The 25413-nt window shown below is 40.9% G+C and overlaps 1 protein-coding gene across 3 annotated transcripts in view; it reads right to left on the bottom strand.

Moving 5' to 3' along the window:
• Positions 1-25413, bottom strand: part of RB1 (RB transcriptional corepressor 1) — a 163026-nt gene that overhangs the window by 96521 nt on the left and 41092 nt on the right. For all 3 annotated transcript variants that reach the window (XM_075061588.1, XM_075061587.1, XM_075061589.1), the window contains 10 exons: positions 25101-25249; positions 21169-21246; positions 17616-17725; positions 16288-16365; positions 12136-12223; positions 4635-4751; positions 3866-3922; positions 3747-3778; positions 3584-3660; positions 3166-3368 (listed from right to left, as the gene is read on the bottom strand). In XM_075061588.1, coding sequence (XP_074917689.1) covers positions 3166-3368; positions 3584-3660; positions 3747-3778; positions 3866-3922; positions 4635-4751; positions 12136-12223; positions 16288-16365; positions 17616-17725; positions 21169-21246; positions 25101-25249 — 989 coding nt within the window. The remainder of the gene's footprint in view (positions 1-3165; positions 3369-3583; positions 3661-3746; positions 3779-3865; positions 3923-4634; positions 4752-12135; positions 12224-16287; positions 16366-17615; positions 17726-21168; positions 21247-25100; positions 25250-25413) is intronic.

The raw sequence follows: 25413 nt of genomic DNA, 5'->3' as shown, positions 1-25413 counted from the left end.
TACTACCTTGGGGCCCACTAATAACAATGTACCAAGGTTTCAATACAAGTCATGGTAAAAAGTTATAACAATAAGTGCATAATGCAGAGATTTACCTACAACTGCAACTGATGATGCTGTGTGCAGTAATATATAGTGACCCCCTGGGTCTTTGAAGTGAGGTTATATACTCGGGGGGGTGCAGTGGCAAAGTCAGGGGCTGAGCGGGTGGGCAAGTGGGCAGGTGGATAAGAGGCAGACAGTGACCAGCAGGGTTCTAGGGCAGCACAGAGGTTTCTGGCGGGGAGGGAAAGTGAAAGAGAGGTGAGTTGTGGTGGGACTGACTAGGAGGACGCCAGCCATATGCAGTGGAGGACTTGGGCGTGAAGAGGGTGTGATGGGTGGGGTCGATGGGGAGGGGGGCGGGTCCTATTTACTGCTCTGGTCGGCCACCCTATTGTGCCAGTTTCAGGTAGCAGCCGGGTTAGTCCTGTATCTGCAAAAAAGAACAGAATATGTGGCACTTTAGAGACAACAAATTTATTTCAACATAACTTACATGGGCTAACAGCACCATTCTATTCCAATGCATGAATGAAATATTTCTTGCCTATGTGTGCTGTTCCACCCCATCGCTCCCAAACTTCCATTTTGGCCCCACAGCTGTTCGAACAGGGTGGCGCTGAGGAAAGGAGGTCTGTTTCGCAAGGCAGGGGCGCGTGCTGAGCGGGCGGGCAGTGTTTCCACAGGGCCGGGCGGTGCTAGGGGGAATGAGGGCATATAATAGAAAATAAGAGGCCTAAACTTCGGAAGCTTTATAGAGTGAGTTGTTGTAAAAATTATCTTAAAAAAGCCAAGCTTGCAAAATTAAGTTACAACATGTGTCAATTAAAGCATTAAGAACCAATTTATATTACTAAGACTTACTAAGGACCAGAGGCCCCAAGCAACTAAAAGACCTTGGGCTGGTGGCTGTAAAACACTAAGTTGAATGGTCGTAAATGATCTCAACAGGAAAAAGAAACAAACAAATAAACAGTACCATAAAGCTCGTTTTAGGGCTACAAGGCAAGACCGAGGGTTCATGGTAACCACCTTACCATCAGGGGTTCACTACATAACCATTTTTAACTTGGTTTCCTTGTCCTGAATGTCTGGAAGAAAAAGACAGATGGACTTTGCTGCCAATGGCTTTCTCATACTAGTTATAGTAACAATAGGGTTTCAAGTTTAATTTCTTTTGTTTACTCAACTCTCTCTAAACGGTGTGAACAGAATAGATTTACCCATCTATTCTGCATTGTTGGCTTTCCTTACACTGTACAAATTACACACAGACTTAAATAGTTCTGTCCCTATGATGAACTTACAGAGATATTGTTGCCCTATTTGAGCTTTATATGCTAACATTTATCTTTACATGTATTAATTTATTTATTAGCAGTATATTTTCAAATTGGAGTTCTTATTTAACAAAGGTTAGAATAGGTGCCAGGGGTATGGTAAGATGATGCCTTGATGGGTCAGGGATCTGCCCGAGAGGGGGGGCAAGTGGGGCAATTTGCCCCAGGCCCCACAGGGGCCTCCTATAGTATTGCAACTTTTTTTATGGAAGGGGCCCCCGAAACTGCTTTGCCCCAGGCCCCCTGAATCCTCTGGGCGGCCCTGATGCCATAGGTTGCCTACCCCTGAGCTAGAGCATATCTTCTAGAAAAACATCCAACCTTGATTTAAAGACTTCAAATGAGAATCCACAACATCCCTCTAGATAAATTGTTCCAACTGTTAATTTGCTAAAAACTTGCATCATACCCCTACTCTGAATTTATCTAGCACCATCTTTCAGACTTTGGATGTTCAAAAACTCAAAGGAGTTTAAGGCCAGAAAGGATTGACCAGTGGATCATCTAGTTTGACCACCTGTACATCACAGGCCATTACATTTCACTCATAGCTTGTCACATGGCACCGCAGCTCAGACTGCAGGGATTTGATTGTAGATCGTTCTAATGCGTTGCACTCTAACTGCCCCATGTAAACCCTGCTAGCACAAACTAAAAGGTATCTAGTCTGTTAAAGCATATCTTCTAGAAAAGTATCCAGTCTTGATCTGAAGACACTAAAAGATGGAGAATCCAACATTTCCCTTGGTAGTCTGTTCCAATGGCGAATCACCATCATTTACAAATCTGCTCCTTATTTCTAATTTGAATTTATCTGACTTCAGCTTCTAGCCATTGTCATGCTTTTGTCTAATAGACTGAAGAGCCTCACTCTCTCCTGAATCCTTCCCAGTTTCTCAACATCCTTTTAAGTGTTATCAGAATTTAATGCAATATTTCAGTACAGTTCTCATTGATTTCTTATACAGTGGAAATAACACCTCCCTACTTCTACTCTATACTCCTTCAGTTATACATCCAAGGATCACATTCACTGTAAGGGCCAAATTCTGCAACATTGTAAAGGAAAGAGCTGCAGGTTTATGATTCATTTAAAACAAGCTACACAAAGTTGTTCACCAGACATTAACATTTCAGTGAACAGACTCCTCCATAATGGTCCTCATCTCTTGACATATTAAGCTGACTCTTCATTACAACCCTGAAACATGTACCAAATATCACAAGTTTATTACCATTGACCAGTTTGCTCAAGATCAGGTCAGCACAGAGCTACCAAGAAATCTAAACTGATCCAAGTGCAGGGACAAGGAAACTCAGTATTCAGCAACACTAACAATAATATCCAAGTACTGTACTAACACTCTTGCTCTGAATAGGAGCAACAAGTGTCAAGAAAGAAAAACATGGATTAATAAATGTTATGCTTTTATTTTTTGTCTGTTTTTATTGGCACCAAAATATTATGTATAGTTTTGGAGTAGTGCATTTAAAATATTCTGAGCCAGATCCTCAGATGTTTGTAAACCAGCATATGTTCATTGAAGTCAGTTAAGCTAAACTGATTTATACCAGTGAGAATTTGGCCCTTTGTTGTTGTTTTTTTTTATCATTTATGATATGTATAAATCAAGCTGATTTTGGTTTTGTGATTTATTTTATTACTAATAACTCTTAATACAATTTTATATATAATTTAATGGAGTTGGGTATAATTTCTTTTCTCTATACAGGCACACTAACTGGACAAACACATTTTTACTTATTTTAAAACATTACTTACTGATTGCCATGCAAGGGATTCCATAATTCGATGTTCACAGCGTTCTAGATGTTTTATCATCTCTCTTGTCAAGCTTGGTTCTGCTTTAATAAAGCTTTCAATCACCTTGTAGAAGTCAAAGGCTTTTAAATCAAGTACATTGAGAATCCATGGAAAAGACAAATCTGTTTCAGTACTGGTGCCATCACTTTGTGAAGCATTCCCTGAAGTAAAAAAACCCAGAACTAGTTATTCAACACTAAAGTGATACGATCTCCTGTCAATTTTTCCCTCTGTATTTACTGATTTACTGCTGCTGGTCAGTTTCAGATACTTAAATTTAAAGTGCATATGTAATTACTAATTTAATGAATTCTATATAGCTATTACTACTAATAAACAACAGCAATGGTATCTTGCACTTCTAGATTCAACTTACTGCCATACGTAGCCATGACAACCTCAACAGCACAAGCCAGAAGAGATGTGTGGAAGATATTATTGTTCAGAAGTTTGCTGGGGGGGGGGGAAAAAAATGCAGACCTTAATTCTAGTCTTAGCACACCAATAATGGTTTTCTATTATGAGTTAGGAATATATACCTAAAATTGTGAACTGACAGGCGCTCTTCCTCCTGAAATAGATGAGCACACACAAAGTTAAGAAATACTGCTCAAAAAGAAGCAAAGTATTAAGAGTAATGCATCCTCATTAAACTTACCGACTTTAACATGGATTCCATTACTCTGTAGTATAGCCTTACACCAAGCTTATATCTCTAAAAATGAAGAAAGTCAAGAACATTACACAAAGTTAATGCAAGTCAAAATAAAAGATGTCAGATTTCAATGACAAACAAAGCCAAAATACACTTCCATCCTTTGGAAAGAAAGTGCATGCTGGGACCACTTAAAGAAAATCTGATTTGTCCCAGCGAAGTTGGCCAGTGGTGCTAGGGTGGTCTTCAAGGGTTACTGGGGACTGTGACTGACTGAAGTTGCCAAGATGAGACAGCAGAGCTGACAGCTGGAAGATACTGAGCTTCTAAGTTGGGTGAACTTGCTATGCAAGTCACTGTAGGGAAATACAAGTGGCTTGATGACTGGATGGGAAAACAGGCCACCAGGTCCATTTAAAGGTTCAGTAATCCTATTCATGAGGGTAGATTAATGGGTAACTATACAAGTACAGTTTCAACTATATTAAAATACTTTGTGGTAATTTTCCTATGCTTCATTAAAAAATGTTATTTTAAAATATTTAAGTGTATTGATTTTTTTTCTTTCTAGACCTTCCTGTGTATGCTAAATTGTTTGTCAAATAGCATCTTAGAGCCTTGCCAGAGTTACATGTCCAGTTTCCCAGGTTGAGAAAATATTACTTTATCATTCCCAATCTCCACAGTAAAAGGCTGGTAAGTACATTTTGTCTCACATTAGCTAATGTTGATAGCATTCAAATGAATAATATGAAATCAAAATATTAGTTGCCTGTGAGCCAATTTCAGCACATCCCTGTCCAACTGCTTCAGCAAATTTCTCTTTGAAGATGTTCCCAAGATTTTCCACTCTTGCCAGGATACCTTCTTTAGGGTTCACTGTACAGTTCTAAAACATATTAGACAAAAAGGATATTTTGTTTAACTAGGTATATCGAAGCATGTTTTTACAAGTTAACCAAGAATATTTTTCCACTTCAGCTTTGTAGCACACCATTATATTAATTAGGTCATCAGTATGGTTACGGAAGAAGTTACTCACCTTGCCCGGTAACGGTGGTTCCTCAAGATGTGTATCCCTAGATGTGCTCCAGTGTAGGTGCGCTGGTGTCCCTGTGCTGCTGACTGGAGAACTTTGGTAGCAGTGTCTGTTAGGCCTGCACATGTGCTCTCTCTCCTCATGCCCTACCACAAGGCTAGCCAGTGGGTGTGGGCTAACCCCCCTCAGTTCCTTATCTCCCACAGAGTCATTGACAGAAACTCTGAAGTAGAGGAGACGAGGGTGGGTTGTGGAGCACCCATAGACGCACACATTTTGAAGAAACATTGTTACTGCAGAAGGTAACTACTACTTCAAGTAGTGTCCCTCTGCATGCTCCACTATAGCCGACTCCCAAGCAGTATACATTCCACATCTTCCCTCTGGAGGGCTAGGACATCAGAGTTGGGTCAGTTACAGATGACAGCATTGTGGAGCCGCAGGCGGCATCCCCAGCAATCGCATAATTTTCTGCAAAAGCATGGACTGATGCTCATGTCGCTGCTCTACAGACCTCTGAGATAGGGACACTCTTGAAGGCGGTGACGGATGAGAAGTTTGACCTTGTGGAGTGTATCCAAAGGGGTCATACTGCAAACTTTGAAATGTATCAGACGAGACCTGCACGGAAAGTCTTTTGACTGATATTGCCAAACCCTTGGATCATTCTGCAATGGAGGGTAAAAGTCTGGGGGACTTCCTGAAGGCCTTCGTCCTGTCCAGGTAGAAGACTAGGGCTCTTCTGACATCTAGGGTAATATAGGGTCTCTGTCTCAGTGAGGCTTGGGATAGAAGGTTGGAAGGGAGTATCAGAGGGGTAGCCGTGTTAGTCTGGATCTGTAAAAGCAGCAAAGAATCCTGTGGCACCTTATAGACTAACAGATGTTTTGGAGCATGAGCTTTCGTGGGTGAATACCCACTTCGTCAGATTGGAAGGTGAATCAATTGGTTCATGTGAAACAGGGAGGTTACCTTGGGAACGAATTTTGGATTTTGTCTGAGGGTAACTTTGTCCAAAAGAATACTGAATACGGGGAATATACATTCAGAGCCACTATTTCCCCTATTCTACTGGCCAAAGTAATCATTATCGGGAAGGCCATTTTCATGAAGAGGTAAGTAAGCAAAGAGTTGATCTGAGTTCAAAGGGAGCCCAGTCAGCCTTTTCAGTACTAGGTTTAAGTGGGAGTAGGAGGCCGAGCTTGTGGGAAGAGGTTTACAATGCTCTGGAGGAAACTTTTGGTGGTCAGGTGTGACAACACTGAGTACCCCTCCACTGGATGATGGAAGGCTGTTATTGCCACTAGGTAGAGACTCTAAAAGGGTTTATGGACTGCCACAATCTTTTCAGTGCCAGTGCATAGTCAAGGATGTGTGGAAGTATAAGGCTGAGGCCTTTCTCTGCAGCCATATTAGGAGAGCAGCAGCCATGAGCCCAGAAGCAGAAAGTCACACCCTCACATTCCATCTAAATTACACTAAAACAATGTAATATCAAGTTGTTAAGAAGGCAATCCTGTCTTAATAATACCCATCACCACCAGATAATGAAACAGATCTTAAGATGATTAAAGAAAACTTTGATAGCATTCTGTCTGGCAAGAAATCACTTATCAACAGTTGTGGTTGTGAAATCTCTACTTATTGTTTTGTCTTTATGGTTCCCACTTCCCTACTGTTCATCTATATGGTCTCCGTCTGGTTCTTTGATTGTTTCTGTCTGTTAACTAATTTTGCTAGGTGTAAATCAAGGAAGGGGGCAGGGTATAATTGGTTAAAGAATTGTTTTACAATGTGTTAGGATTGGTTAGAAAATTGATTAGTAATATTTCAGTAAAATGACTGGTTAAGGTATAGCTAAGCAAGACTCAAGTTTCACTGTATAAACTGGGTTCCAAAAGGAAGTTATTTGGAACCAACTCCAGGACACAGCCCCAAGATCAGAGCTGCAGACGTCAACACCTTGCCAATCATAATCGTGCAGAAGGTGGAATCCCCAGATGACTTGATCCTGACTGGCCATTAGGAAAAATTCATCTGACTGATTGGGAGTGGTGAGCATTGTATGCTTAGTGTAGGCATTCTGTTTTAGTGACTGTTAATAGAGGTTAAATAAGATATTAGTGGTCAGGCCCCATAAACCTGCAAAGGATCAAGCCCTGAGTCCACAGGGAATGGGTGTTTGCACTGAGTCCACAGAGAAGTAGAGCCTGGAGCCCACGGAAAGGTAAAGTTAGGTGCCTTTTGTCTGGAGCCCTAGGAACTGGGAAAGATTGGGGGTGCCTAAATCAACCGGGTTATGCCTTGAGCCCTAGGAACTAGGTAGAGTTGGAAGCCTGGAACCCTAGGAACTAGGTAGAGGTGGGATGTCCAAGAGCGTACTGGCAACAAATTGAGGGTAAAGTTGGGTGCCTTAGGGTGTATGTAACAGAGAATTTTGTGTGGGTAACAGAAGAGTCATGGAGATTCATTGGGACATACACCAAATCCGAAACCTGGACCATGATGTACTTACCTACAAAAATATCAAGAATTTTCTGTTGTGTAATACCACCTCTTGCATCACCACTGAACAGGTGCTCTTTAGGGATTGGAACCAAGAAGGAGCCATGCCCTGAGGTGAAGACTTGCCAGGTTGGGATGTAGGCTATGTCCTCTGTTCTTTGAGAGGAGATGTGGAGGAGAGAGATTGGTGGGCACATTGTGAGCTGCGACAGATAGGGATGCTATGTCTGTCTTGGTCATGCTGGGGCAATCAGAAGGACATGTACTCCATCTCTATCTTCGGTAGGACCTTTGATATTAGTAGAAAGGGAGGGAAGGTGTAAAGGAAGGCATACCTGTCCCGGGGGGTGGGGGGGAGGAGAGCATCACTTAAGGAGTGATGTTATATCCCCACTCTGGAGCAGTAGCATGGACATTTTTTGTTCAGGTAAGTGACAAATAAGTCTGTGGTCAGTGTCCCCCACCACCTGAATAGATCATGAAGTACTACTGGTTCTAGCTCTCATGAGGAAATTTGCGACAGACTGTCCTCCATCAAGTTCTGTGTACCTGGGAGGTAGGCCACTGACGACATGGAAGATATACCAGTTCCATAGTCTCATCACTTTCCCACCAAGGAAAGGAAATCAGGCTCCCCCTTGTTGGTTTATGTAGAACATACAGGCAACGTTGTCTGACGAACTTTCATGTTTGACCCTTTTATCAGTGGGAAGAAATGGGTATAGGCATTTCTGACTGCCCTTAGCTCAAAGAGGTTGATGTAGAGGGATCTCTCTGTGGGTGACCATTTCCCATGTATCATAAAGGCCATTTAGATGCGCATCCCACCCCTTAAGTAATGCAACAGTGGTGAGAAGCAACAATGGAGGATTATGCGCAAAGGGGATCCCTTTGCAAATGTTGGCTGAGTCTTTCTACCAGTCTAGGGAGGTTTCTACCCTGGTGAGCAGTGACAGGGGTTTGTCTAGTTTGCCCCGTTTGGTCTGTAAATTGAGCTGAATCACATATGAAGGCACCGCATGAGAAGTCTGGCGTGTGGTATTACCGTTGTGCCTACTGCCATATGTCTCAAGAGTTTTTAAGCAATATCTGGCTGATATTTGTGGACTGTTTTGGGTGGTCTCTGTTAGTGAGGCCAGAGAGAGAAATTTGTGCTGAAGTACGAGGGCCCTGACAGAGTCAAGGTTGGTGCCTATAAACTCCAGGCAAGATATTGGAGTAAGGGTTGATGTGTAAACAAGCTCTGTAAAAAAGTACAGCATGATTTTGATGACTGGGTGAGCCTCTTGGAGAGATCAGGCTCTGCCCATCCAGGCAAAGGTAAATCATGATTCCTTGAGAACATAAGTGGGTGGCCACTACTGAGAGAACCTTGGAAAACACTCTGAAGACAACATGAAGGGGAGTAACCTGTCCTGGTCATGATCTTGTCCCAGGATGAATCTGAGAAATCATCTGTGAGTTGGTAAGATTGAGATGTGAAAATACATGCCATGGAGGTCAAGGGCCGAAAACCAGTCTCCCTCTTCCAACACCAGAATGATCATTGCTAAAAATGACCATCTTGAATTTCTGAGCTTTGACAAACTTTTTGACAGCGCTGAGGTCTAATATGGGTCTCAGGAAATACCAAGAGTAGAACGCTTTGCCTCATAGGTGCTAAGGTACTGGTTCTATGGCTCCTAACTGGAAACTCTCATGAGAAGGATCCCTGAAGAGAGACATGGAACAGTGCTGTGGAGGGGACAGAGGGTAAAACAGGGGGTGTTGTGGAGGGGGCAAGGCAAACAAACAATCTCTAGGACCCATTGGTCCAATGTTATGTGCCCCAGGTACTGCACAATGCTGCCAGATGGTGGCAAAATAGGTGGAATAGCAATGGACAGATGTAGTAGTTGTAGGGTATGGTCTAGTGGAACCTCAACCAACGTGACAAAATTGATATTTTGATGTGGAAGGCTAGGACAAGAAAGATTCCTGGCCGGGGAGGAGGAGGAGGATACGGTCTTTGGGGTTACCTCCTCCTTGACATCATTCTCACACTCCAAGACTACTTCCAGGAGCTACAAAGCCCTGGATGTGTGAGGAAGTGTGTCTTGGGGGCTCATGGGTGGGACTAGAAGTCCGAGAGTCCTGAGGATGGCAAGTAGCCCAGGGGATGGTTATACAAGAATGGCAGCGATGGGGCCATCTGGGGTTATGCCTGGGGCTCTGCTGGTATCAGACACTGTTGGGGGCTTGGGTGGATTACTGAGATATTCCCTCCTCCAATTCACTATCTGAGTCTGCATTGGAGAGTGCGGGGATGTGGCAAAGCAGAAGGGAAGACTCCTGTGCTGGGCAGGAACTCAGTGCAGAGGTCCCAGGAGAGGAGACTCTTGTCTGCACTGGCCGTTCAGGTACTGGATGAGGCATCTGTACTGATGGGACATGACGTACCAGTGTCTCATTGAATGTTTCCTCCTCCTCTTCTTACGTGCTGTTGACTTGGTGTCTGTGCCCAATGGGTCTGTAGGTGCATCAACAGTACCTGCCGCTGTAGTCTTCCTTGAGCCGTGGGTACCGGGCTTGGTCTGTCTCAGTGCCGATGGTACCCAGGATATTAAGCATGCTGGGGATTGTTTGTGGCTAGCTTGCGGTTCTCTGTGGGGACATCCCTCTCATAAATTGAAAAAGAGAGCAGGGTCAGCGGCTGATTTCTTCACCCAATGGCTCTTGGATGTTGAGGGCTCTGGGGAAGACTTACATCTGCATGGAGAGTCTTGGTGCAGGTCCGGAGATCATCTGAGAGCTGCCTCCATAAATATGATTTTCTGCCCTAGCTCTCTGTCCTTGCAAGACTGAGGTCTAAGCTGCTGACAGAGTGCACTTTTGAGGAATGTGTTCTTTCCCGAGGCAACGAATGTACTGTGAGTGCAGTCTGCAACAGGGATAGCCTTGTTGCAGGAAAGGCACTTCTTGAATCCCAGAGAATCAGGCATACCCCGTTGTGGGGGATGGGCCCCCAATGGAAACAGCAGGAAGAAAAAACTATTGGGGGGGGGGCATAATGTCAAAAATAAAAGACGCTAGACTAACTACTACTAAAAACTAGGCTCTAGGCTACAAAGAAAGCACAACGTAATAGTCGCTAACAGAATGCTAACAGCTCCATCTCTAGCCAGGGATGATTGAGAAGAAACTGAGTAGGGTTAGCCCACGCACACCAACTAGCCTCATGGTAAGTCACAAGGAGAGAGGGCACACGTGCAGGCATAATGGACACTGCTACTGAAGTTCTCTGATCAGCAGTGCAGGGATACAAGCATGCCTACAGTGGAGAACCCGTAGGGTCACTACACAAAGAATTAGTTCTGAGTCTTTAAGAGAGATTAGGAGGTAGTCATATTTTTATGCTCAGCAATATCCACTAGCTATAGCCTGATTCAGCAAAAGGCAGCTGTGATAGTTGTCCCGCCAGTGTGTGGCGGATGCCCTGACTGCAGTGACCACTGGGGAACTGGCTGTACTAGGAGCGAAACTCCCCTAGAATAGGTGGGGGGGAACATGGATAGTAACACAGCTGGAGAGCCGAGCCATGAAGAGGATGCTGTGGTTCCTGATACTGTGAGAGAGGTTGCAGGCAGACTGCAGAGAAGGAGTGACAGTGTGCAGACCATGAACGGGGACATCAGCCTCTTCCCAATTCCCAGAACAACAAGGAGGAGACGCCAGGCTGGAGGCGAGTGCGCTCTGACAGCCTCTTAGCACATACTTAATTCTAAACATTGGAATTACTCACACAAAGTCAGTGGGACTACTTAAGTGCTTTAAAATAGGTACATGCTTAACAACTTGTCCACAAGTGGAATTCAAGGTGAAATTAGTGCAAAGTAACTAGGGTATGAATTTAAAGCACAAGAGCCATTCTGCAGTAACTCCTCATGTGGACACTTATTCCACAAAAAGCATGCCTTTGTGTGCTTTAGCTTAATCTACTTCTTAACCTAAATTGCACAAAGGCCCTCTTACCGCAGAATAAGTGCGTCCACATGGAGAGTTAGTGAACAGTAGCTATTCACCATTAGCTATTCCTGGCTTCCCCTTCCCTCCCAAGTACACGAACCCTAAATATCTTGCTGAACAAGAGACAGTTAGGTCCTGATTCATAATACAGCCTCTAGCAATACATTTGACTTTTTCCTCCTAAACAAAGTAATCTTAGTAGAGTTGAAGGACCATAAGATTTCCAGCAAAATAGCAACAATTTGTTAAATGCTTGTAAAATTTCACACAGACAAGTGCTCTTTCAAAGAACAGTACTAATGCATGTTTAAACTGTCATGAGTCTTTCACAAGGTGTGTACTAAAAATCTTATATTTATAAAACTTATGGTAGGTACAAGTGCTGTTGCATTCCTGTGTCCTTGTTGGTTTTACAATGCACTGAACATCAGGATATTTTAAACATAAATCTTGAACTGATCCTCCATCAAAAACTATGAAGATCAGAGTTGACATTCTTGATATTTCTAAGGTAAAAATTAAGCAGAAAAGAAATTTCTTTCACACCTTTATAAACCATAAAGAAGAAAAAGAGGGCACAATCCCCACTGTTTTTAAGAAGTCCTTTCTAGGTCTCTTAGTAAAGGATATATGCTATTTACTTGGTTGATAATCCGAAGGATAAAATTTTATAGGTACTTCCTCATAAATGCTTACTCTAGTTTAAAAAACCCTAGTCACTTACATTAAAATATGAGAGGAGATTATCTGATGGTTTATCACTTGCTGAATTTAAAATCATCATTAACTGCTGGATAGTATTCATTGCAGCCCTGAAAAAAAATGCAATAAGATGTATGTTAAACACTTATTTTGTATACCTTCAATATTAGGCAAGAATTTTCTAATTGTTCCCTGACTCAGTTTCCTTACGGGCACACAGCAAATCTATAAACAGATTAACAAATCAATACATAACTAACTCAGTAATAAAACAAACTGGTGGAGAAATTAACTATACTTCTTTGACTTAAGTTATGAATATTCATCAACATCAACAAAGTGAAGTAACAACAGAACAGTAACAAGCTAAACATTAGTATCTGACAAACAAGATGTGCAAATAGCACCATATTATAATTAAAACTGAGGTTCTGTAAATTAAAATATTTTTCTCTTTACTCTTATCTACAAAAGTAGATGCTGTAGCATCGTCTATAGATCCAGGAACTAAAATTAATTCTGCACTGTACTGTCAGGCTTGCAGTGTCATAAGAAATTACAGAATTTTGATGCAGCTATTTTGAAGGAGAACATTTGTTTCCATATTATGACCGCCATCATCACTTCCCTAGGTCTGCCAATAGCCAGTAAAGTGCATTAAATACATGTCTTTTCATTCTACAGACTCAGAATCAGAAAGTGGCCATGTTAAACCTGAACCCACTCCCCCTTCCAGACACATACAGCCTTCTCAATAACAGAGGAAGTCCCACTCCCACCTTCCATCACTCTAGCTAGACCAGATGCATTTTAAGATAATTCACAAGTTAGGATTTGTAGTATTACATAAAATGGGTCATGAAGAAGAGCTTATTAAATTACATGAAGATATTAAATATTGGAATGTACAGCTCCACTGATATTTAAGTTTGTTTTCTTATTAGGCAAAGTGAGCAGAATCCCTTGTCACTCACTATTTTGATTAAAATGTTTAAAATACTATCTGAGAGTTATTTACAAGTTCATACATTTTCCTCCTTTTCAGACACTTTACATAATAAAAAAAATATCCAGAAACTGTCATTAGAACTGTTTCGACAGACACACAAAATGTGAAAGCAATAACCCCACCATCTGTTTAGGTTCTTATACTCAAGCCTACAGGTTTTTGCCAAAAATGGATTTTGAACCAATGGACAGCATCTGTGTGGGTTTAAGTCCAATGCCTTAACTTAAAAAGCTGTAAAAAAAGCTACCCCATCCAACTATGAGGCCTTTTTTCTTTAAAGACTGATAATGTTTAAAAGGCAGTGAAAATACCTGGGTCCTGCTCCTCCCAGAAAAATGAAATTAAAAGCAGCCCAAGAGGCTACTTCTTGTTACACTAAATTAAAAAAAATTTCCCTTCGGGAAGCCCAGCCCTAATGCGGGAAGAAGGACTCCTCTTAGATAACATGTAGTTGCAAGGATGGTGATGGAACTGCCTTTTTTTTTTTTTTTTTGAATTGTTAAAAAATTATCCTGTAAGATCAAGGCAGGTGCTTGTTTCTGTGCGTCAGTGCCTGACTCTCTCACATTTCCAGATTATTGAGCTGTTACATACATCCTCCTGCCTGATAACATATGAAGACACATATAGATCTGGGCACATAGCCAACATGAATTAAATCTAAGAGCACTGACATGCAAACCTTCTACATCATGCCGTATTTCAGGAAAATGTCTTTATGTAGCTTGCATTTTCTATTTATGGTTTTACAGGTGATGTATTAAAAAAAACTTTTAAAGAGAACAAACGTACGATTGATTTAGCTATTTATCCTCAAGCTCTACTGAGCAGCTTGACAAGTGTCAGTAGTTTATATGTCCACATCACTATGTTCCTAAGAAATGGTAGGTTCTGAAGTGAATGAATTATAAAGTTTGTTTTATTTCCAGTGTTTAAATTTTAATATATTAAACATACAGCATCATCAAATTGTTGCCAGTACTAACAACCACTGTGGCAGGTGTTATGGCACTGGGTAAAAAACGATTATGCCTTAAAAAGCACGTTAGAGATCTAAGATAAGCATGCTCGCTCAGAATGGTATAAATAGGCATCTGGGTATGTGAAACCTTCTGATGAATGACAGACTAGTGTAGTCAAATTATAATCCAATAATGTATAGATAATTTGCACAGCTGTTATGCCATATGTGCGCTCAAGTAAGGTTAGTAACCAGAACTGAAGCTTGTTCATGACTTAAAATATGCTAAATAAAACTAGCCGTATATAAAATACCTATTAATAAAGTGGAATATTTGGTTAATAATTTACTCTTATTTATCAAAGCCTTTTTAAACCTGCCAGACAGTCTGCGGTTCTTTAATTGAAAGTTCGTAGTCTCATTGTTTATAAAACAGGGACTGAAAGAGGATTGGATATGCCCAGCTATTACATTTATATAGGCATCAGAGTGACTAAGAAGTTAGAGCACTAGCCCTAGGCTACAGTTCCCATCTCTGGTATTTTTTTCCATTATTGTTTGTTGTAAAGCTATTTTTCAAAACACTACCCAAAAGGCCTGATCCAAAAGCCATTAAAGTTAATGGAAAGACTCCCCCTGACCTTAATGGGCTTTGGCTCAAACACAAACTATCAAATAGGGAGAATCTACGGTAAGCTTAAAAGTAAACACCAAGTTTTCATAATAAACCTTATGAGCCATCCGCTAGTTGCATACAATCACCTCTGGGTCATAAGTGACCAAAAGTTTACTGCCATCTGCTGGCAGTTTGGTAGTCTATGTAAAATGAGTTGCTGGTCCCAGTCCAGTTCCTAGTGGACAGGTGCCCAGGTCTGTGTAACTGTCAGCTGGCACCCATCTAGAAGTTGGAGAAGAGAGGCAAAGGACTGAACAGGCATAAAGTCTCAACTTCCCCCTTTGCTCCTAGAATGGCTCTTAGCAGGTCAGAGTACAGGCACATGAGCAAAGCTTTGTTCGAGCTTGGACTGCTACTGTTGCCTATCTACTATCTGTTTCTGGGGATAAAAAGGTTCCAGGCTTCATGGATGTGAATCTTAACCTTTCACGAGCCCTGTACTTTGTATTAAATTGCTGTTGTAATTTGAAAAGTGACAACACAAATGGCACCATGAAGAGTGTCTGTCAACGACTTCTTTACAAAATATGCTGAGTTTATAAATTAAGAGACAGTCTAACTCACAAAACTAGACCTGGGAACTGAAAGTCAAGCTGAGTTCTTTCCGGTTAGAAAATCAGAACAAGTAATAAAGATTCTTCAATTTGCTTTTAGTTGCATTTTATTCCAGATGTGCAAATCTAGAGCCTCCAGTTTCTCTCCCACAACTACATAGGCTCTGCAACAGTAAAGAGTAGCAAGAATTTACTTCTTGTCAGTGCTGTATATTTACTAGCATGTGAAACTGAAACTAGTAAGTATGAAGTAGTATATGATACTTTAAATTCTCTCCCCACAGAATACTAAAGAATCATAAATCTTTACGCAGTAAGCATGGAAGAAAATGTTTTATTAAAATGCACTTCAGTGATGCCGAGAATGAGATAGTGAGCAGCACATTTAAGGAAGTTCATTTTCATACTTTCAGGCACACTGATCTGTTTTATACACATAACTCATGCTCCCTTTATATTTAGGGTATCAAATCTGCAATGTACTCAGAGCTGCCCAAGTGCTCTCTACTCCCATGGATTTCAAGAGAAATGAAAGTTGAAGGCACTCAGCACTTCTCAGGAGGCTGTCAGCACCTTACAGGAATGGGACCTTTGTTTTAAAGCAGGGATCAGCAACCTTTGGCACATGGCTTGCCAGCGTAAGCCCCCTGGTGGGCCAGGCCAATTTGTTTACCTGCTGCGGGAAGTGGCCCAGGTCAAAGGATATGCTGGCAGCCACTTCCTGCCGCCCCCATTGGCCTGGGGCAGCGAACTGCGGCCTGTGGGAGCCACGATCGGCCGAATTTGCGGACACGGCAGGTAAACAAACCGGCTTGGCCTGCCAGGGGATTTACCCTGGCAAACCAAAGGTTGCCGATCCTTATTTTAAAGTGATCTTAAAATCAGAATTGCTAAATTCTTCAGTTCAAGAATTTTTAGAAAATTCCAATTCAAGTAAAAACAAATGGATGCAACTTTTTTTAAATGCTTCATACCTAACTGGAGTCTGTGGAAGTATAAGATTAAGCTCTTCATCTGGGTTGTTTTTCCTTGGTGTTCGTTCCAACTGCAAGCTGTAGAAGGGGAAAAAGCAAGACCTTATGGAGTACTGATCTTTGAATATAGCAAGTCTCAGTTAAAAAGAGGTTTTCTAAAATAACTTTAAGCTGCTGAAAAAAAAATCTTCTGAGCCAGATTTTCAGGAGAACTCAGTATTGAGCAGCTCCCATTTTTCATTGTCTGTAAATTACTGATTTAAGCTAAATAGATAAAAAAATAGGTTTAAACTATATATGTGCAACTGTATTAAGGGTTTTCCCTGGTTTAACTATGGCCAGGTCTACACTACGAGATTAAATCGATTTTAGATACGCAATTTCAGCTACGAGAATAGCGTAGCTGAAATCGAATATCTAAAATCGATTTACTCACCCGTCTTCACCGCGCGGGATCGATCCGCGCAGCTCGCTATGTCGAATCCGGAAGTCCGGTCGTCTAGCTGGAGGTCCGGAATCGATCTAAGCACGCTCTGGGATCGAGATATCGCGTCCAGACCAGACGCGATATTTCTATCCCCGAGCAATCGATTTTAACGCGTCGATCCGGCGCGTAGTCTAGACGTGGCCTATGTCAATTTAGTCAAACCAGGACATTCTTCAGGCACACCCACTGCTTTAGAGGATGCATATTGCAAGCTCTCACACCTTCATTGAAGGAACAGTGCTGAACTTGTAAAGACATCCTTTCTCCAAAACATTAACCACTGAAGTTTGACAGGAGTTAACTAACAAAGTCTGAGACAGTGTAACTAAAGGTTTTGTATACACGGTCATGCAGTTCAGCTTAGAGGGGGTGTAAATAACAGGGCACACCAAAGTGCTGCACTATAACTCCCGGTTGTGGGCATGTGAGCATGAACTAAAACTCATGCCTTCAGAGTCCACATGGAGGAGATACAGTGCAGCACTTTGGTGTGCACTCAGTCCTGTAGGCCAAACTGTGGGGCAATGTAGACAAGCCCTGAGAACCCATTCCTCTCTCAATTGCTCAACTTGAACTCATGACTCCAGGGACTTGTGTAGAATGGGAAAACATTAAAATGTGTTAGTGAATATGTTAACATGTTTTTAAATATCAGTTGGCACCTAGTTTAGACCAGCCAGGACAGGAATTAAAAATGTGTTACCAGACTAACAAACCTTAAAAAAAGGCTTTCAGATTAGACAGGACCTGAATTTCCAGTGTAATAAGTGACCAGACAGAACAGTAAAACCTTTTAGGCTATCATATAGAAGTAAAAATAATTAAGAAGAGAGAGAGTTACCATTCTATGTGATTACGCTGTAAAGTTTCATCATTATCCAGAAATAATCGTGCATCTATATCTTTATTTTTCAGGTAAAGCTCTTCATATTGTTTCGAGAGATCCTCAACCTAAAAAATGTGAAAGTTGTATTCTTATAGGATCAATTCTGACAATGTATTGAATATTGTATTCATGAACTAGGGAGAAGGTTTCATTCTGTATTTTAATATAGATATTTAATTTATTTTGACAAGTCTCAATTCCCAAAGTCATTTCACCATACATATAATTAGGGCTCCGTGTCTGTCACGGAAGTCACGGATTCTGTGACTTGTGCAGCGGCCAGTGTGGCTGACCCAGGGTCAGCTGCTCAGGTGGCCCCAGGAAGCGCAACACCGGCCACTGCTCAGGCAGCCCTGGGCAGCTGGCCCCAGGGACTGCCAGAGCAGTGGCTGGTGCAGCTGGTCCCAGGGACTGCCTGAGCAGCAGCCCCCCAGGGCAGCTAGAGCAGCCGCTGCTCCGGCGGCTCCCAGCAACGGTCCCAGGACAGCTGGGCTTTGGCAACTGATGTCATTGGCCCAGGCCCCCACAGCAGCCTATTACGAGATGGAAAAATTCAAGTTTGGTGCTCACATTTCCTCACAAATTTCTCCTGGAGCCCTGAAAATAGCTGAAATTTTATTGAAATGGGCCAAGTCTTTTAGAGAGCAGGAGTGGTGTGGAATTTTTTTAAATACACTGACTTCTGGTAAGACCTTTCTACATATATGGAGCTTTGTGCTGTGAGAGCAGGGTCTGGCTGGATAGAGAAAGAGGCAATCACAGATTCAATTCAAATCTCCCAAGCACTTAGTTTTGGAGCTCCAAAATACACTGGGGTGCCTCAGAGGTCAGGAAGTTTGAAATCCATGACCCAAGAGCAAGTTTTCTGGCAGCTATTACATCTCTCCACTGCATGACCTTGTCTTATTTCTGTTAAAAAATCCCTAGGCAATTACATGCAGTATGTTTATGAAGTTCCAAAGACTGCAGAGGGTTTTTTTTGTATTTTTTTTTAACTGAGCATGAACATAGGAGTTGGGGGAGGGGGGATTAAATTTACTGGCCAGATACTGGCCCCCACTCCTGTTTTTGCATTGCTCCTATATGGCTATAAACACAACTTAGGCAGCTATCAGAGGATGCTCCCAGGTGGCATACAGTCAGCTCAACTGGCTCTATGCCACCTAACCCCATCATATGCTTCAGCATGCTGGAGGCAGGATGTGTGCCCAGACTGTTGCCATGCTCTACTAATCCCAAGGTAGCATGGAAGACAGACCACTCCAAGGCTAAGGCTCCATAGTGTAGACAAAGCCAAGGACAACATAGCCTCCTAGTGTAGACAGAGCCTAGATCAGTACTTTTCCTGTTGCTGTAGGGACACCATCTCCCTGAGTGACACAGCTATGTCTATAGAAGCATTCTTCCATAACATAGTGGCTTGTATGCTGGGGGTTTTATCAGCATAGCTGTGTCAGTCATAGGTGTGTTTTTTGCACACCCCTGACCAATGTAGCTATAGCAATATAATTTGAGTGGAGACCAAACTTAAGCTGCACATAAGGCTGAGATACACCCAGCCAGTCCCAAGATTGGGATGCTTGGCGTCACTTATAAATTCTCCACTCTCAGCTGCTCCATGCAAATCTCAGCTGTAACACATCATTTATCCCCATGATTATATAATTATATGTTTTACTCTAGTCAGATTATCTTCAAAGTCCCATTATAACCTCCTCTTTTCATACAGTATGTTCATAACTTGTTCAACATGTGTCTTTTGGCAGGAAAGCATTTTCTACCCCACAATTTTCTGAAAATTAAGTTTTTTTTAAAATAGATTTCTTTTCCATTTCAGAAATCAGCCTTGCAACATAAACCAGTCAGCTGCTGCTACTGCTATCACCTTGTTCACCTAGCACAAATCTTTATCAAAAACAGCAGCTGTAAGTGTGAATTCACCTCCAACGCCTATATTTACCACAAGTATGAATGTCACATGCACACCTACAGGGGGAATTAAACATTAACGTTAAGCAGCCCAGGCAGTTTTGCTTTCTTCTGAAACAAGAATTTTAGTCTAAATATATTTATATCCAGTGCTAATGGCTATTTGTGCAAATGACACACACTACTAGGTTCTAGAGCACTGATCACAACTAAGGCTGAAAATTCTGAGATAAATATTTGTTGCTAGTTTTGTACAGGCTTTCATTTGACCACTGCCTATTGCACTGTGTGTAGTCCTTTATTTTGGGGTATCTCTGAAGTTTCTCACTCTGGAAGAGTGAGAATCCAGTGATGATGGTATTTTTAAAGAAGGCAGAATTTGTAATCTTGCAGTAATTTGAAGGTACCATCTCATATGATTCTCATCCACATAGTTTGGGAGATAATGTTTTTCAGGTATTTTTGATGTTAAAATTCTGTGAGAGAGAGGTTTATGTAGAACTAGCAATAGTTAACAACTGGATTTGTTTTGTAGGTAGGTTGCATTAATCTGTCAGTTAGGAACTATGTAGTGTGCTAACTTTGCCTGAGTGTGACTGGAAGTTCAGCCAGACCTGGAAGGCGTGAGTCTCCTATGCTTAGGGACTGTTTTTCTTGTAAGTTTACTGTTGGTAAAGACTATCAAAGTAATAATGGGCTTGGAACTCAAGACAGAAAAGACTGTAGTGGGTCTTACGTTTTTGCTTTGTTTATTCCTGTTAAGAACCTGAATAAAATTTAGCTCTCCAGGAAGCGTGGAGATTCTGGTTTACACAACAGCTTCAATAAAATGTTTTCCAGTTACCAGCTTTTCCGTGAATACAGATTGATTCACGGTAGGTTTAACTGCATAAAGACCATTTTTAATCCAATTTAAAAAAAAAAAAAAAGTTAATCCATCTTATGCTTCATAAATGCTTACTGCTTAAGGCCTCAGTCCAGCAACTGTAATATATGTAGATAGACTGCTACACCCACACTGAGCTCCAGTGAAGTGAAGAGGGCTCTCTGAGAGGTACAACAGTCCACTGTTTAGTCAATTGCAAGAATACAGCCTAAATCTTGAGGATATTTATATATCCAAGAGCAGATTAACGAGGCTGAATTAAATTTAAAATTGAGAAGGTGTAGTACTAATTTTAAGATTTGCTTGATTTTGCAGCCTTTATATTGCTGTAGCATTAATACAAGTAAATAACCTATTGAAATCAGAGGAATGAAGCACGGTTTAAAATTCTACTTCATTTTGAGAAGAGTAACAAGTTCATCCCTAGGAAGTTCATTTTTTAAATTTTATTTAAACTTTCAGAAACAACTGAATATCCTATATTAAGATGACACTTTTAAACAAAAGGCATGCTTGGAATCTTGGAAATCCTATTAAGTCACTCTTTCTTGTGAAACACACCTTAATCCATTATAGGCTTCTTCTAAAGATGTCACTGGAACTGCAGTACAGTGGAAGGACACTTACGTGATCTTAAACATTTTAGAATGAACCAAAGTATATCTAACAAATATTTTTAATTACTCTAATTACCTCTGGAAGTCCATTTGAAGTTACAATACCAACAGAATTCAAGAATGGAATAAAGCTTGTGAAATATACATTTTTGACCTGGAAAAAGTAAAATGACATAACATTACCAAAGTACTAAACATACATTATTTTTACAAACAAGACAGCAAAACAAATTGACTGTGTTACGCTTATTATAAGCTATTTTTGAATTACCTCAGATAGTACTTACTTTCAAACAATCTGTCAGAAATAAAGAACTATCCACACAGCTGAAGATTTAAGTTAAATTATTAACTGTGTGTGAACATCTACATCCACTGCTAAAAAAACTGAAGGGTCAAACTGGGAAACAAAATAAAATAAAAGGTACTCTTTCAAGCTCCAGTTTCTTCAGTTTCTGCTCACACTAGACTGCAAATATTCATCCTCTCTCTCTCATACATGCTTATATACTGATTAAAAGAGCAGTTACCTTATAGTGTCTGTGGTTCTTTAAGATGTCTTCGCATGTACATCCTATTCATAGTGTGAGAGTGCCCTAGCAGAGTAGCTTGGTGTTTCCACTATTAGCATCCTGTAAGTCATGCTCACACTTCAAGTCCTTGCACTCCCTCTCCCGAGGGCATAAAATGAACAACGACCCCAACTGCCACCCAGTTTCTTCATCGCTCAGAATCCAAGACTCCAAGCTCCAGGAAAGGGAGGGGAACGACTTGGGATCCACACATGCAGACATCTTGAAGAATCAGTTATTATTAGATAAAAGTGATGTTCCTCCTTTGTACTTCACATGTGGATCCAAACGTTGGTGATCAGCTAGAAGTAACCTCAAATGGAGGTGGGAGCTAAGAGTTATTTGGGGAGGAGGGGGGAAAAAGATTACAGAACCACCCTTCCAAAATGGGCACCTGTACTAGAAGCATTCACTAATAAATAATGTTTTGTAAACATCTGAGCTAAAGTTCAGATAACTGCTCTGCAAGTCTCCAGTATTGGTACCTGACTTAGACATGCTATTGAGGTCTCTTCTGCTCTGGTAGAATGAGTTCAAATGTTTGAAAGGAGACTTAATATATGCACTTCAAAAACAATCAGATACCCATTTTGAGATGAAGCAGCCATTCCCTGGGATTTATTACCATAAGCAATAAAAAATCTTGAAGTTTTACAAAGAAGATTTAGTTCTATCCAGAGAGTAGAACAATGAATCTTTTCACAGCCAAGGTATGTAATTTAGCTTCAGCTGGAGACTAATGAAGTCTTGGAAAGAAAATTGGTAAAAGAAGAAATTGATATGACAGTCCAACAATATTTTTGGAATAAAAGATGGATGACATCTCATAGTTACCCTGTCCATATGAAAACCTGTGTAAGGAAGGTTAATCATTAATGCCTATAATTCATTTATCCTACGTGCTATGGTAACTGCCGCTAATAATGCCACCTTCATTGATTAAAAGTGAATTGGACAGATTGATAAGTATGCAAAAGGGGGTTCCATTAGAGGGAGGAAGCACTACCTTTAACTCCCATGTTGGAGCAATCTTTTTTATAGAAGGTTAAAAGAAAAACAAAAGGCCTCTCAGAAATCTGCTCATCGATGAAAGAAAACCAAAACCTTCTCTAAGCAGATGAAAAGTTGATAGCACTGCCAAATCTACCTTAATTGAAGAACCAAACTGGAATGTTTTAAATATAATATATAACCTAAGATTTTTGGACTAGAACACTGAGAAATAATGTGACCCTTCAATAATACCCATAAGGAGATATGCTTCCATTCTGAAGTATATGTAATTCCTGCAGACTATTTCCTGCTCTGAAGTAAGCTATTCTGTACTTCTGAAGAATATTCTCTACCTAATGAAGACATCCAGAAACCACTCAAGCCATGAGATGTAGTAATGCTGGATTTGGGTGAAAAACTAAGCCGTGGTTCTGCAATATCATGTACTGAAACAGAAGCATGATAAACTGATGATCGGACAAAGTCAGGAGTTACAAAAACCAGAACTGGCTAGGACAAGTGGGAGCTATCAGTATAAGCTCAAGCTTCCTTGCCTTATCTTTGTTAACACGCCTGCAATTAGAGAAAACAGAGGAAAGGCATACATCAAATGGAGTGACCGGCAAATCATGAAAGCTTCCACTACAGATCCTAGACACTCTCCTGCTTGAGAACAAAACAGATGCTTTGAAGCAACAGGTCTATCTGGAGAAAACCTCTCACCTTTAGAAGATCTGGCAAATAATGAATAATTTAACTCCACTCATGAGACAGTCACTTTTCTGCTTAGTGAGTCTAAGCCAAGCCACTGTTCTCCCCTGCAAGGTGGAGAGTTATCAAATTGATAGAATTCTGGATACACCATTCTTGCAGATCTGTGACTACTTGACATAGATCTGATCTGGCACCTCTCTGTTTACGTAGTGGGCTGTTGTGCAGTTGTTAATGAGAATTTGGATGAAAGAATTTTTGATCAGTGGTAGAAATGCCTTGCTAGCTAGACTCAAACATTTATGTGTATGTACTACTCCCCATGAGGCCAGATATTGAGTTGGCACCAGACCAATATGTGCTCCCCAGTGCTTCTCGGATACACCAGAATTGTGGATGGTATTGGAACAGCACATGGTATTCCCCCGTGTACATTTTCTTTTGTTGTCCCATCACTCCAAAGAGTTTAAAACTGGTCACTGAAAGTGAGGAGTCCAAATCACGTTGTGCATTTTTGGTTTGTATGTGACTTGATTCAAGCTTGAAAAGGTCAATCACAGATGGGCAAAGTAGTCAAGGCTACATGACACCATACGGTCTAGAAGTTTGAGAAATATCTTCACGATGCCTGAGTGTGATTGTGAAAGTAGAGGATAAAGTGCCTTATGGTCTGAAATCTGTGGAAGAAATGCACTTGTTGCTATTGAATCTAGTGGAGCCCCTACAAATTCCATCAGCTAGACCTGAACCAGATTTTTTTAAAAAAAATTGATTTTCAAACCTAAGGATGAAAAAAGGATCTTCTTCACTTCTAAGGTCACCTGTTCCCAAGATTTTCCTCATACCCAGATGAAGGAAAATATGTAATCTCTGAGGGGTAACCGTGTTAGTCTGTATCCACAAAAACAACGAGGAGTCTGGTGGCACCTTGAAGGCTAATATATTTATTTGAGTATAAGCTTCTCAATAAATTTGAAGACCACATACTTAACAACATGCCCTTCTCCTGGGCAGTAAAGAGACCTGTCATGAGCATCTGTTGGGGGAATAGCCCCTCCCCCACCCCACATAATTTAGAAGCCTGAGGGTTCAACTGTTCATGTGACTAAACACCGACTAATTGACTGGGAACCAAAAAAAAAAAATTTTTTTTTATTAGAGGCAACACACACTAGTAAACACTAAAGCCACAGTAACTCAGTATTAAACTATCCTAACAAGTAACTATAAACAGGACATCAACCTTGTTCCATTTGCTAGACTTAGGGTGGTCTGAAGGAACTGAATGGCAGTTGGGGTTGTTGAGCTTGTTATACCCTAGGGAAGGAGAACACAACCCTTACTGGGAACTATTAATGAAAACATTGCAAGTGGCTGCACTGGGGCACACCATGAGTAGAATCCACATGTCAAATACTCGAAGAAAAACTAAATTAGATGCTTTATTTCACAGTTTAGTCTCCCATATCAAAAGGCAACTGCATGCACTCTAATACCAAAAGTGAGATATGTTTAAACAGAGGATGAAATATTGAGAAAGGAATAACACTACCAACCACTGGATTTAAGCTGACTGATGATCAGGTAAAAAAAAATATATATTAAAAAAATTGTTTACTACTGCCTCAATGAATAAGATCAGGTTTTAATCATACTTTTGGATATCGCCTTGCTTGATGGACATTACACCAAGATCCAAAATAGGGAATTTTTCAAAAAGCACAAACCTTACCTCATCTAAGTTACAATCATATTCTTTACAAAGGACTTCAATAACTTTTGTATCTGTGTCAGTTTGTTTTGATGTACGTGTACTTCTATTCTGACCTCGCCTTGGAGCTCGAGTTGAGCCATTAATAGACATTGCACTCACATGAGATTCTGTAAAAGACAGTCAGCATTACCACAGGATTTAAAACACACGAACAAGTAACTAAAAAGCAAAGAATACTTCTGACCTTTACATTTAAGCCACAAGAGAGGTTGATGTGGTTTTAAGAAGAGAGTCTACATATGCTATACAGTAGAACAGGAAGCATATTTAT

This window comes from Chelonoidis abingdonii, chromosome 1 (assembly GCF_003597395.2).
Source record: "Chelonoidis abingdonii isolate Lonesome George chromosome 1, CheloAbing_2.0, whole genome shotgun sequence".
Classification (NCBI taxonomy): Eukaryota; Metazoa; Chordata; order Testudines; family Testudinidae; genus Chelonoidis; species Chelonoidis abingdonii.
The sequence above is the reverse complement of the archived record's forward strand: the minus strand, read 5'-3'. Positions and strand labels throughout refer to the sequence as shown.